At 57.2% G+C, this 11,176-nt stretch overlaps 1 protein-coding gene across 5 annotated transcripts; it reads right to left on the reverse strand.

Annotated features, from left to right (window-relative positions):
- Nucleotides 1-729: 729 nt before the first annotated feature.
- HDGF (heparin binding growth factor) lies at nucleotides 730-10,974 on the reverse strand. Of its 5 annotated transcripts, none has more exons than XM_060402934.1 (6): nucleotides 10,831-10,974; nucleotides 3,958-4,034; nucleotides 3,683-3,821; nucleotides 2,807-2,992; nucleotides 2,308-2,531; nucleotides 730-2,103 (listed from the first exon to the last, which is right to left on the reverse strand). In XM_060402934.1, the coding sequence occupies exons 2-6, from the start codon at nucleotides 4,023-4,025 to the stop codon at nucleotides 2,097-2,099; spliced, it is 624 nt and encodes a 207-aa protein (XP_060258917.1). In that variant the 5' UTR covers nucleotides 4,026-4,034; nucleotides 10,831-10,974; the 3' UTR covers nucleotides 730-2,096. The 5 variants fall into 5 exon arrangements, with proteins under 5 accessions (XP_060258917.1, XP_027832337.1, XP_042111643.1 ...); XM_027976536.3 differs by lacking the exon at nucleotides 10,831-10,974 and adding an exon at nucleotides 10,136-10,468; XM_042255709.2 differs by lacking the exon at nucleotides 10,831-10,974 and adding an exon at nucleotides 9,176-9,225.
- Nucleotides 10,975-11,176: the final 202 nt, after the last annotated feature.

An 11,176-nucleotide genomic window follows, 5' to 3' on the forward strand; every position in this document is an offset into this window, starting at 1 on the left:
GAGGGTGAAATCCAACAATTCCACTTAATTCAGGAGTATTGAGGATTCCATGCTATGGACCGCCTCATCCTTCAACAGTTATCAGTAGCAGGCATCCCTAGCTTTGCCCTTGAGCATCCAATTTGTTTCTACAACCATACCCAACCCTCTCTTTCCTGGCCATTGTGAACCTACTTCTTGTGCAGACTTAAAAAAAACTTTCCCAGGTGCTTAAGGGGAAGCTATGTTAAACTGGCTGGGCAGAACCAGAGTATTGGGTGCAGTATTCTGTGACTTTGCCCTCATGTGGAAATTTCGCTGTTGTTCAGTCTCTCAGTCATGTCTGACTCTGCGACCCCATGGACTGTAGCATGCCAGGATCCTCTATCCTCCACTTTCTCCCAGAGTTTGCTCAAACACATGTTCATTGAGTCAGTGATGCTACCTAACCATCTCATACTCTGCCGTGCCCTTCTCCTTTTGCCTTCAATCTTTCCCAGCATCAGGGGCTTTTCCAATGAATATTCAGGATTGATTTTCTTTAGGATTGACTGGTTTGATCTCCAGACTCTCAAGAGTGAAATTCTATGTGGAATTTTAGGTATTTCTAACAGAATGAGAATGGAGGAAGCTGGCACTCCTTACCTGAATCTGAGAAGTGAATTTGGAAATCATTTGTAGTCTCTCTCCCCACTCCCATGCACCATCAGTTAACCAACACACCTCCAAAGAATCAGTCAAAATCCAATGTAGTAATCAATGGGTTTTATTTTCCTAGAACTGAAATCATCTACGGTTTTCAGAGCTAAACTTCCAAAGCTACAGTCAGCAATTTTTCATCAGAGCCCAAGGGAGAGGGGCAAGGGTGAAAGAGACAAGAAACTGAAGAGGCAAATAGACCACTAGAAAGAGGTTGGGAGAGGGCGATTATTTCCCTCTGGCCTCTCAGTGGGTTACAAATTGGATCTGGTGACAACACTGAGTGGACCAGGTCGGGGGTATGTGGATGGGAAATGACATCAGCAGGAACACCAAAGCTCCAACTACAACAAGAAAAGTCATCAAGCCCCAAACAGAAGGGGAGCCTCCCAGTGCACCTCAGAAATGGGGGCAAGAGTGGGGGGCACACAAAGGGATGGGGGGGGGGTTCTTTAAAATTTTTTTTTGTAATTTTCTTTTATTAAAAACATTTCCTAAAAAATGTGTCTTTTCCTTTATGTCTGGGTGACGTGTGTGACTGTAGGCTGGCCTTGAGCACTGTGAGAAGAGGGAAAAGGGTAGCTAAGGGTCTTCCCAGGGCATCCCATCTCTGGCCTGAGATCTAAAGGTGGATGGATACTCCTCAACACTCCCACCCAAGCTGGGTGAAGTCAGCCCTTCAGATCTCAGGTCCTTGACCCAAAGAACTTGGAAGACCCCCAAATCTTTTGATGATAAACTATAACTCCCATGACACCTGGGATCTGCATAAGTGAGACAATTGGGCACTGTCAATCATCAAAGATTTATGGAAGGGAGCACCTCTCCCCCTCCCCACGCTGCCCCCACCCCAGCTGTCCCACTTTCCCTGAATCCAGGCAGCTGGGATAATAGGTGTGGGAGGAAGGGACAGGAGCTCAGGGAGATGTCATCCTCTTACCTATCCCCCGACCCCAGTTTGAAGATTGCCCCTCCCAGACCCCAGAAGCCTACCCTGCTATTCATTCTCCATCCCTTCCATTCATAGCCCTGATCCCAGCCAACCTAGACGTCTAGAATGCCCGGGGAAGGGGGCGAGGGGTGTCAGGAGATGCAAATAGCCGGTCCAGGCCCTAACAAGTACACTGGGAAACAACTCCAGGCAGGGAGGGACACAATGGCCTCATCTCATCCCACAGAGCAGAAGACACGGACCTGACTCAGGTCACAGGTGTGTGGGGACACGGAGGTGAGGGCCACGTGGCCTGCCCCGTCGGGGTCAATCTCCAGGGTCTGAGCTCAGAGGGGAGAGTGAGTGGGAAAAGGGGAGTGGGTTGGGGTGGGGAAGGGTTCCCAGTTTGGAAGCCATGGCCAGTTTCCCCAGTAGCACCCAGACAGCAGCCGGAACGGGGCGGGGGCTCCTCTTGAAACATTGGTGGCTACAGGCTGCGGGGGAGGGTTGGAGGGGAGAAGGGTTAATGGTGTGGCCTTGGCCTGGCCAGGCCCCAGCCAGCGCCATTCTTCTGGGAGAGCCCCCCCTGCCTCCCGAGAGGCTGACTGCTGCAGGCCCTCCTCCTCCTCCTCCTCCTCCTCTCAGCAGAGGGCTGGGCCCTCCCAGCCCAACTGCCAAGGGGCAGGGGGCTCACTCACCTCTCATGATCTCTCAGGCCTGGGGCCTCGGCATCTTCCTTGGCAGCCTCTTCCTCTTCTTCCTCCTCTTCTTCCTCCTGAGGAGGCCCCCGGCCAGAGCCGGGCTCAGACGGGGTACTGTTCTTCTCTGCCTCCACTGGAAGGGGCCTCTCACCCTCCAAGGTGGCCCCCTCCTTCTCCTCCCCTTCAGGGTCTTCTGCTTCCTTGGGGCGTTTAGGGGAGTCCTGTGCCGGTTGGGCAGAGATGAGGCACGGCTGAGGCAGGACGGGGAGAACGCCCGCCTCCCCCTCCTTTCCCCAGAGGCTCCTTCCCGGGCAGCCCAGCGCTCTTCCAGCCCTCTGCCAGCTCAACTGTCTCCTGTGGCCCATCTTCTCAGGAGGGACCACCCCCCAGGACTAGCGGCTGAGCCTCTCAGACCAGACACTCCCTGAAAAAGTAGTAACTTCTCTCCTCAAGACTAGGGGCCTTGCTTCTGGGAGCCCAGGCAGAGGACGGTTACCTCCAGCAGGTCCCCCGCTCTCCTCTTCAGCGCTCCCTTCTCATTCTTCTCCTTGGCTGGCTCGTCAATGACTAGCTTCCCTTCCTCATCACTGCTTCCCTCAGCATTCCCCTTCTTGTCGCCATCACCCTCAGTGGCTTCGGGCTCGGGTTCGGGCTCTTCCACACTGCTCTTTTTCTGGGAGGACTGCGGTGGAGACAGCGGAGGCTGAGTGGCACCAGCGGCTGCCGTGCAGGGCCCCCTCCCCAGACCCCTCCCTCGGCCACTCACTCCTTCCTTCGCCCACCTCTCCCCCGCCCCCACCCAGGTGCCCAGTCTCACAAGTGATTTGAGACCCACCTCTGTCGGATTAGCCCCGGGGTAAACCCACTGGCCGGGCAGGCAGGGCTCTGTGCAGGAGGGGGGAGGGCTGGAGCAGGAGGCAAAACCTCGGGTCAACTTCTCCCAAAGGGAGCTGGGACCCTTTCCCCGCCAACCCCCGCCCCCCACCCTCCCGCCTCATCCTGCCCGGCTCACGAGCACCTCCTCCTGGAAGCCTTTGTGGAAAGAGTTGAGGCCACATCTTCTATTCACTCTGGGCCCGCCAAAGGCCTGCCCCCACTTACCGCCTCGGTCCTGTTCTTGCCCCTCCCAGGTGCTGTCTAACAAGTGGCCCCTCACCACAGCTACACTGCTCACCCAGAGCCCCATGCCCTCTTGCAGGAAGCCCCCCACCCCTCACCCCATGAGCTCCTACTCTGAAAGCCCAGGAGTTGGTTTCTGAGCCCCACCCTGTCCATGAAGACTAAGCATCACACGCGGGCCCTGTGTGATCACACCTATGGCCACACCTGCTTTCCAAAGGTGGGGGGTTTCTGGGGGCGGCTGGCAGCTCACCTGGTAGCCAGAAGCCTTGACGGTGGGGTTGTTCTCGATCTCCCACAGCCCCTCGCTGAACCCTTTCCTCTTGTTGGGCTTGCCAAACTTCTCCTTGGACTCCTCGTAAGGGAAGAGGTCTTTGGGGCCCAGGAATGCCCTGGTGAGAGATGGGAGACTGTGCTCTCAAGCCCCTCACTGCATCTGAGCTGCGCAGCCCCACAGGCAAGGGGTGCTGGCACCACCGCTCTTCCCCCACAGCCAGCCCTCCCTCCCACTTCTGCCCCCTCACTCACGTCTCGTGGGTCCCGAAAAAAAAGACTTGGTATTTGTTGGCTGTTGATTTCACGGCAGCCTCCGGCATCTCGTCAATCTGAGAACAAAATTAGGAAAGGGAGCATGAGCTGGAGTCCTAAGGTCATGAACTGGAGGCCAGATGATAGGTGCTGCAGGGGCTGACCTCTAAGGCACATACCTGGAAAATCAGACTGGAGGGACCCAGGAGTTTTCTAAACCATTTTTAGCAGTGGGACTTTATTCAAAGGAAGTCAGACACAAAAGCCCAGCAGAAATCCTCCCTCTCCTTCACAAACCAAACAGCATCCCTAAACAGATCCTGTCCACAAGGCTCCATGTCTCCGCCATCACCCTGGCGGGTCCACCCACTGTCCCGCCTCTTGCCTGGACTGAAACCAGCCTCCATTCTTGTCTCACTACAACCCATTCTCCATGCTGCCACCAGGGGGAGCCTTTCCAAGTGCGGGTCTGAGCATTCTTTCTCCTTGCTAGTGGCTTTTCAGGAGTCTAGGGACCACCCATTCGCCACTATCCATAATGTCAAGGTCTGAATTCCAGTGCTGCCACTAGTATTTGTACGACCTTGGGCAACTTACAGAACCTCAGTTTTCTCATCTGTAAAATGGAGAATGTCACAGTCCAAGGGTTGTAAGGCTTAAACGATCATAACGTGGTCCGTCCCACATACATGCTCGCTATCATCTTCTCCCAGTACACTGTCCTGCTCTCTGCTCCAGCCACACTGATCTCAGTCTTCTATACTCACTAACTCCTGATCAGCCTTCCGACCTCAGGCCCATCATCACTTCCTCCAGAAAGCTTCCCCATCTCTCCCAATCTGATCGGCTTCCCAGATAAAACTCTCAGCACATCTCCTTCACAGTGCTTTTTACAATTCCAGTATTAATATCTATGTTGACTATACCGTCCCCAAGATCAGAGAAGTCTATTTATATGTCCAGCACAGTGCCTAGCACACAGTGGGTACACAATAAAGAGTCACTGGATGACTACGCAACAGACAAAAGCAGACTGCTCTCACTGAAAGTGAAGAGGCGAGGCCAAGAGGCTGCCTATTTAGTATTACCCAGCAGTAGCAGCTCCCCGAAAGAATTTTGGGAAACTCTTTTTGAAAGTCGTGTGATACAGACTCTCATCTTACAGACAAGGAAACTGCAGCTCAGAAAAGAAAAGTGATTTACCCCAAATGACAGGACAAGTTAGGGAGGGCCAGATTTCAGAAACAGCTCCTGACTTGATCCTCTGCCTCAAATGTCCCTCAGGGGTGAGGGATGCTGTGATGGAGAAGGTGCAGAGGTCTGAGGCCAGGGAAATAGTGAGATGTAGTGGCCTACACAGCTTCTCCCCGATCAGGCCCCAGAAGCCCAGGCCAAGCTGAATTAGGGGAGGAGAACTACAACTCCCAGCAACACTTGCAGCGGCCCCCAGTGGCCTGGCTTCCCGCCGGACAGAGGCCAGGTGGCCATGTTGACTGGGGCCCCAGGCGCAGATAGGAAAGAGACAGGCCAAAGCAGTGATTAAACACACAGAGTAGAACAGTGTGTCTGACTAGGGACCTGGGGAGACAGGGAGGCTGGGTGGATGGAAATAAGCTGACATACACCCAGGAGAGGGGGTGGAACCTGGGCAAGAATCTGAGGGGCATCTTGCTCCAGATATGGAGTCTTTAGGCTCCTGAGCACCTCCCCCCTTGCCCTGTGGCCTCTGGGGACAGAGGTCCAGCCCCTCCCCCCCAGGAAGGCCCAGCACAAACTGCGCCCTCCTCACCACCCAGAGACACTGGGTGTGAGAGCAGGGGGTGGAAAGGCATGCTGTCCCCCCACCCCAGCTCAATCCCCATCGCCATGACAACCCAACCCCGCCCCCAGGGCCACTCAGCAACCAGGAATGTGACTGCTCCTCCCCGCCCCCCCCCACCAAGGCCCTCTCTCCAGATTGGGGAGGAGGGGACACTAACAAACACCCCACCCCCAGGCTTGGAGTCTGGCACCTGGGTCCCAGGCTGTGCCTGAAACCCCAGCCAGGGCTGAGGGCCGGGGCCCTGCTCAGGAAGCCAGAGCTGGGGTGTGGGCAGAGGAGGAGCAGCCTCCACCAGGACACTTGGGTCCTGTTGCCAGCTAGTTCCCCACCCTCCTCTCAGAGGGGGGAACAAAAAATAAAATGAGAAGCTCCAGGGCTCAGAAATCCCAGGAGACAGGCATAAGACAATAATAGCAGAAGGCCTTTCCTAGGCCTCTTCTCGGTGGATCTTTGGGCACCAGGAAAGAGAACTGGGGGTGGGGGGTGGGGGGATATCTAAGGGTCCCGGTTAGGAACTCATATGGGCTCCATGTTTTCAGTGCCACACTTGAGCCAGGCAGTAACAGGCTTGTAGGAAACATGTGATGCAAGGGCAGAAACTGAGGCCCAGGAAACGGGGTAGGGTGAGCACAGGGGTCAGAAACAGGAGACTCGCACGAGGTTCTCTCAAGGAGCTGAGACCAGGCAAAGCGGCGCTCCGGCCTTCAGTCTCCTTCCCCGTGGGAAACAAACTCAGAGAGAGAGGTGGCTGAACACTGTGATGGGATCCAGGAGGCCACCAGCTGCCCAGCCTCAGGGGCGGGGGAGAAACAAAAGAATGGATGGGAATTAAAAATAGAACGAGACACACCAGATATACCCACCCTGCTGACTTCTAGCAAAATAAAGGCTGGGTCGAGAGCAAAGAGGGAGGCCAAGGACCTGGGCAGATGAGCATCTACCCCCAAAAGGGTAATGCCACCCCAACCCCATCTGACCTTGAGAGTAGGCACCTGTGGGGGAAGGGCCAGGAGAGCAAGTGCTCTTTTCACTTAATGGAATTCCTAACCCCTCACCCCTAAAAGGGGAGACATTCCTTCTCCAGTGGACTCTTCATCCTTCAAGCCACAAAGGAAATGTCTTATCTTGCATTTGGAAGTGAAAGGAGGTTCTTCATCAACGACATAGAGGATATGAGGTCTCAGGGGAGGCCTGTACCCCCAGTACAGACATGTGTCTCCCAGGCGGTGCCTTTATATCCAGACTGTGACTCAGAACAAGTGAGTCAAGGCTAAGTGGGTCAGGGTGGGGCCAGAGAAGTACTGGAGACCCCCCTGCACCTCCTCCACTGGCCAACAGGGGAGGGGGCTCTGCTCCTTCCCAGCCATTTTAGGAATCCTGGCAAGTTACTTCCCCCTGGCTGGGGCTCTTCCACTCCCACGCCTTGCCTACTGCCTTTGCCTGGCTCCTTCAGACAGGCCGGGGCACAGGGAGTCCCATCCTGCCAGAGCCCATGGACACCTTCTAAGGTCTTAAGTTCCCAGATGAGGAGTGGTGAGAGAAGATTAAACACCTCTCCCCAGCCTCATACCCAATCCAGGCCCAGGGGCGCCTGGCTCAGCATACAGGAAGCCAGCCCAGAAGGCTAAGCCCACACTGACTGCCAGCCAGGGTTCTGACCACCACACCCAGGGCCCAGGCCTGACCTGACCCAGGAACCGGAAAATCTGGGGCAGGAGACAGTTGGGGCCAGGAAAGTGTGGCAAGCTGGAGAGGCAGAAAAGGTGGTGCCTGGGTGTGGGGGAGGGGCAGAGGGAGGAAAGATGGGTGAGGCCCTCTGGCTGCGCAGGTTTTCTGGGACCGTGAAACAGGAAGTGCAGAAAGGAGGAAGGAACCGAAGGGGAAAAATCCCTGAGTCTTGCAGGTTAATTGTTAAGTGCGTGGAGATCCCCCGGGGAAGTTAGGCAGAAAGAAGAGGAAAGGAGAAGATTAAGATGGAGTCACACTGTCCTTCCAGGCAGGTCTTGCCTACCACGTGGTCCCTCTGGCTGGACTCTGAAAGCACTGGACTGTTCCAGTCTCACCCAGAGTCAGTCACCCTCCCCAGAAGTAGGGCTTAAGGAAGAAAAGCCCACACAGTTGCCTTCACCAAGGCTGAGGGCTCTGGTTGCCTATTATATGGAACAGTTAGCAAGCCTCCTCTGAGTCCTCCTCCATCTCAGGAAGAGCCAGACCCTCTTCAGGCTCTGCCACTCTATAAACTAAGAGAGCATCCAAGGATGGTAAGGAGACCCCAATTTGTCTGCTCTTCTGGCATTCAAGCAGAATGTATTCGGACCATAACAACCTTGGGTGTACCACTCCCTCTAATTTTCATAATCAAGACCCAGAGCGCAGGCAAAGGGTGGGGTCCTATCTCTTTGGGATCCAGTCTGGTCCCCCTCCCCCAACTCTAACTTTATCTAAAGGGTCCAGCCCTCAACCAAGCAACAGACTGCCCCCCTGTCCTAGAGGCCTGGGATGAAGAAGAAATAAACAGTATTCCCAGCCCCAGGTGCTGCCCTTACTCCAAGGCCACCAGAAACCCGAAGGTCTTCTTCATATGAGCCAGAATACGTCCATATGGGGCCCTCCCCTCTCTGCAGCCCGAAGGGGTCCTCCGCAACCCACATTCCGGCTGAGCCCCCTCCCCAGTCTCTGGGCTTTCTCCCACCCCCAGGAGGTAGGAGCAGTAGAGACCTGGATTCAGTTCTTGCCCTGCCCACCAGGACCTTGGCATCTGAACCAAGAAGCCAGATGGATCAAAGGTGCAGGGTAAAGTACACAAGTGTCCACACACCACGCACAGACATGAACACACACAGCTGACCATGGCTGCTTGCTCACACTGCCCCCCGCCGCCACCACCACCCAAGGCCCCTAGGAGGCCTTGAAAGTTGGGAGAGCCCTGCTTCACTCTAGACTTCACTCCCACTCCAGAGGCCAGACATCTAGAAGTTTCCAGGAACAAGGAGCTCAAGGCATATGGGATTAGGCACATTCCTGAGGAGAGGGTACAGAGTGAAGGTCTCCTGGATTTTCTCAGGTGGGCCCCAAAGTTGGTCTGCACACTCTGAACAGGACCCAGGCAGGGGGCCTGGACCAACTTTCCTCAGAGCAGGGTCTGGCCCAGATGAAGACACAGACTCACATGGAAAAGAGCAACCCACAGCCAATAACGCGGTTCTGCACTTGGCCCCCTGGCCCAGAAGACTCCTTCCCTCTACTTCTCTCTGCCCTTGGATTTCACTCTAGATTCTAGGGCCAAACGCAAAGGCCCTACACCATCTTTGAAATAAGTTGCCAGGGGCACTGTCCCTTGTGACACCCCCAACCTCCTCCAACAACCTCTGGCAACCTCCCATACTGTTACTTCACCTGTCTCAGTTCTTAGGGGAAACACGACCAACGCTGCAGGCTGGGCTTTTGGGCCCCACCCTCCCACCTGGCCAGGTGCTGGGTGGAGGTGGTGGTGGGGCGCCTCATATTGGCGGGCTCAATCAACCACATGGCAGACTGGACCGTTCTGGCGGGAGAAGCAACTCGGGTTCCCTCCACCTCCACCCGCAGGGAGGGCAGCCAGGACTGGGCTTCTCAATCCCACAGGGGCCTTGCCACCCTCAGCCCCAGGTCTGAGTTGGCAGCACACGAAGGAGTATTTTTGTGGGGTTGAGGAGTGAAGGGGACTAGCGGGTGATTTCCAAACCAGACAGATTCCCTCTTCTTCCGTCCCCTCACAACGATTCCTCGACCCTCCCAGCTTCAGATCTCTTACGGATGCCCCAAACCAAAGTTTTGTAGAAGCGAACTCCGCCTCCATTTATCCCTTTCTGGGCTGAGTTCCTGCTTAACCGTCTCATCTAGGAAGAGGAGAGTTTGAACCAGGGGTAACAATCAGTGAAGAAACTGGGGGTCTCTAAGGGGGTCCCTGAGGGGGGTAGCGGTGGCGCTTGGGGGGGTGGGAGGAGTTACACGACTGGCCCGTGCCCGTGCAGCGCGCCCGAAACCGCTGGGAGTATGGGGGCTGGGGGCGGAACTGAGCACGCGGAGCCGGGGGCCGGAAAGTGACCGGCGCTCTCTGTTCCCCACGCCGCGCACACGCCACTACGCGCGGACGCCGTGTGGCCAGGTGTTCGCCGCCGCCGCCGCCGCCCCACCACCCCGCCTCCACCATTATATAACCGGCGGGTGGGTTTGGAGTCGCTTGGCTAAGACTCGGGGACTCAGACGCCCCCCGCCCCCACTCCCAACCCCTCCGCGCGGAGCGCTCGTGCCCTCCCGGGTGTTATGCAACCCAAGCCTGGAGGTGGATAGGAGGCGGCGGGCCGCGCTGCTCACCCGGGCCGGCCAGTGTGGGTAGCCCTTCATCTTGGCGAACACCAGGTCCCCGCATTTGTACTCCTTCTGCCGGTTGGATCGCGACATGGCGGGGCTCCGGGCGCCCCGGGCTCCGCGCCGGGCCGGAAAGCGCGAGCCCAAGTTTGCGCGTGCGGCGGTAGCGGCGCCGCTCCGCTCCGGCCCTCGCGCGGCCCCCGCCTCGATGGTGGCCCCCGGCCCGGGCTCCGGCGCGGCCACGGCGACTCCGCCCGCGCGCCGCACGGACGGGGCGGGCGCGGATCTGGGGCAAAGCTCCGGTACGATGGGTGCGCGCTTGTGCAGTTGTTTGTGTTTGAAATTCAATTGCTCCCTCCGCTGCGCGAGGCCTCTTCCTCCACCCCCCGCCCGGTCCCCACTCCTCCTCCCTCCTCCTTTTCCCACTCCTCCTCCTCCCCCCTCCGCGCTCCCTCCCGCGGCGGTTTGATGCGTGCAGCTTATTGACGCCCTGTGCCTGCCACTGCCCGCCGCCCAACCTAGAGCCGCCTGGCGGCGCGCGGCGACACAGGCGTGAGGAGCCGATCGCCGAGCGAGCCGAGTAGGCTTTGTGTGCCCGCTGTCGGTGGGTGCCGGCCCGCCCGCGCGCCCGGGAGGAGCTGGCGCCCGGCTGGACGGAGCGGCCTGGCGCCCCTCCCCCGGGCCCACGGGGCGCTCCCTACCGCGGCTTCAGCGCAGCCAAGTGTCGAAGTTTAGGCGTCGTGCCTCTTTGCCCTCGGCTCCATCCCTATCGGTGAATGTTAGCTCCGTACCCGGTGCGTGGCTGCGTGCTGGGCGCTGGGGCGAGGGCTAGGTACGGCGCCACTGAGCACACAGAGGTTCGGCCTGGGCCTCGACGTGCTTAGAGTCAGCCGGGTGTTCCCTGAAATGTCGGGCATTACGCCCTACCACGGCCTTTGTGAGATTTGTTAGCAAGGAGATTTCGGAGTGCTTGTGGCACAAAGTGGCCACGTTCCGTGTGCATTAGATAGAACTCTCTTCTCTCTCTACTTTCTGGCAAAAGAGATC

Source organism: Ovis aries, chromosome 1, assembly GCF_016772045.2.
Source record: "Ovis aries strain OAR_USU_Benz2616 breed Rambouillet chromosome 1, ARS-UI_Ramb_v3.0, whole genome shotgun sequence".
In the NCBI taxonomy this organism is placed as follows: Eukaryota; Metazoa; Chordata; class Mammalia; order Artiodactyla; family Bovidae; genus Ovis; species Ovis aries.

Coding starts and splice junctions, on each gene's coding strand:
- HDGF (XM_027976536.3), bottom strand. CDS start 10,222: ATGTCGCGATCCAACCGGCAGAAGGAGTACAAATGCGGGGACCTGGTG. Junction 3,822..3,957: donor TTTTTCGGGACCCACGAGAC/GTGAGTGAGGGG, acceptor ATCTCTCACCAG/GGCATTCCTGGGCCCCAAAG. Junction 2,993..3,682: donor TCAAGGCTTCTGGCTACCAG/GTGAGCTGCCAG, acceptor TCTCCACCGCAG/TCCTCCCAGAAAAAGAGCAG.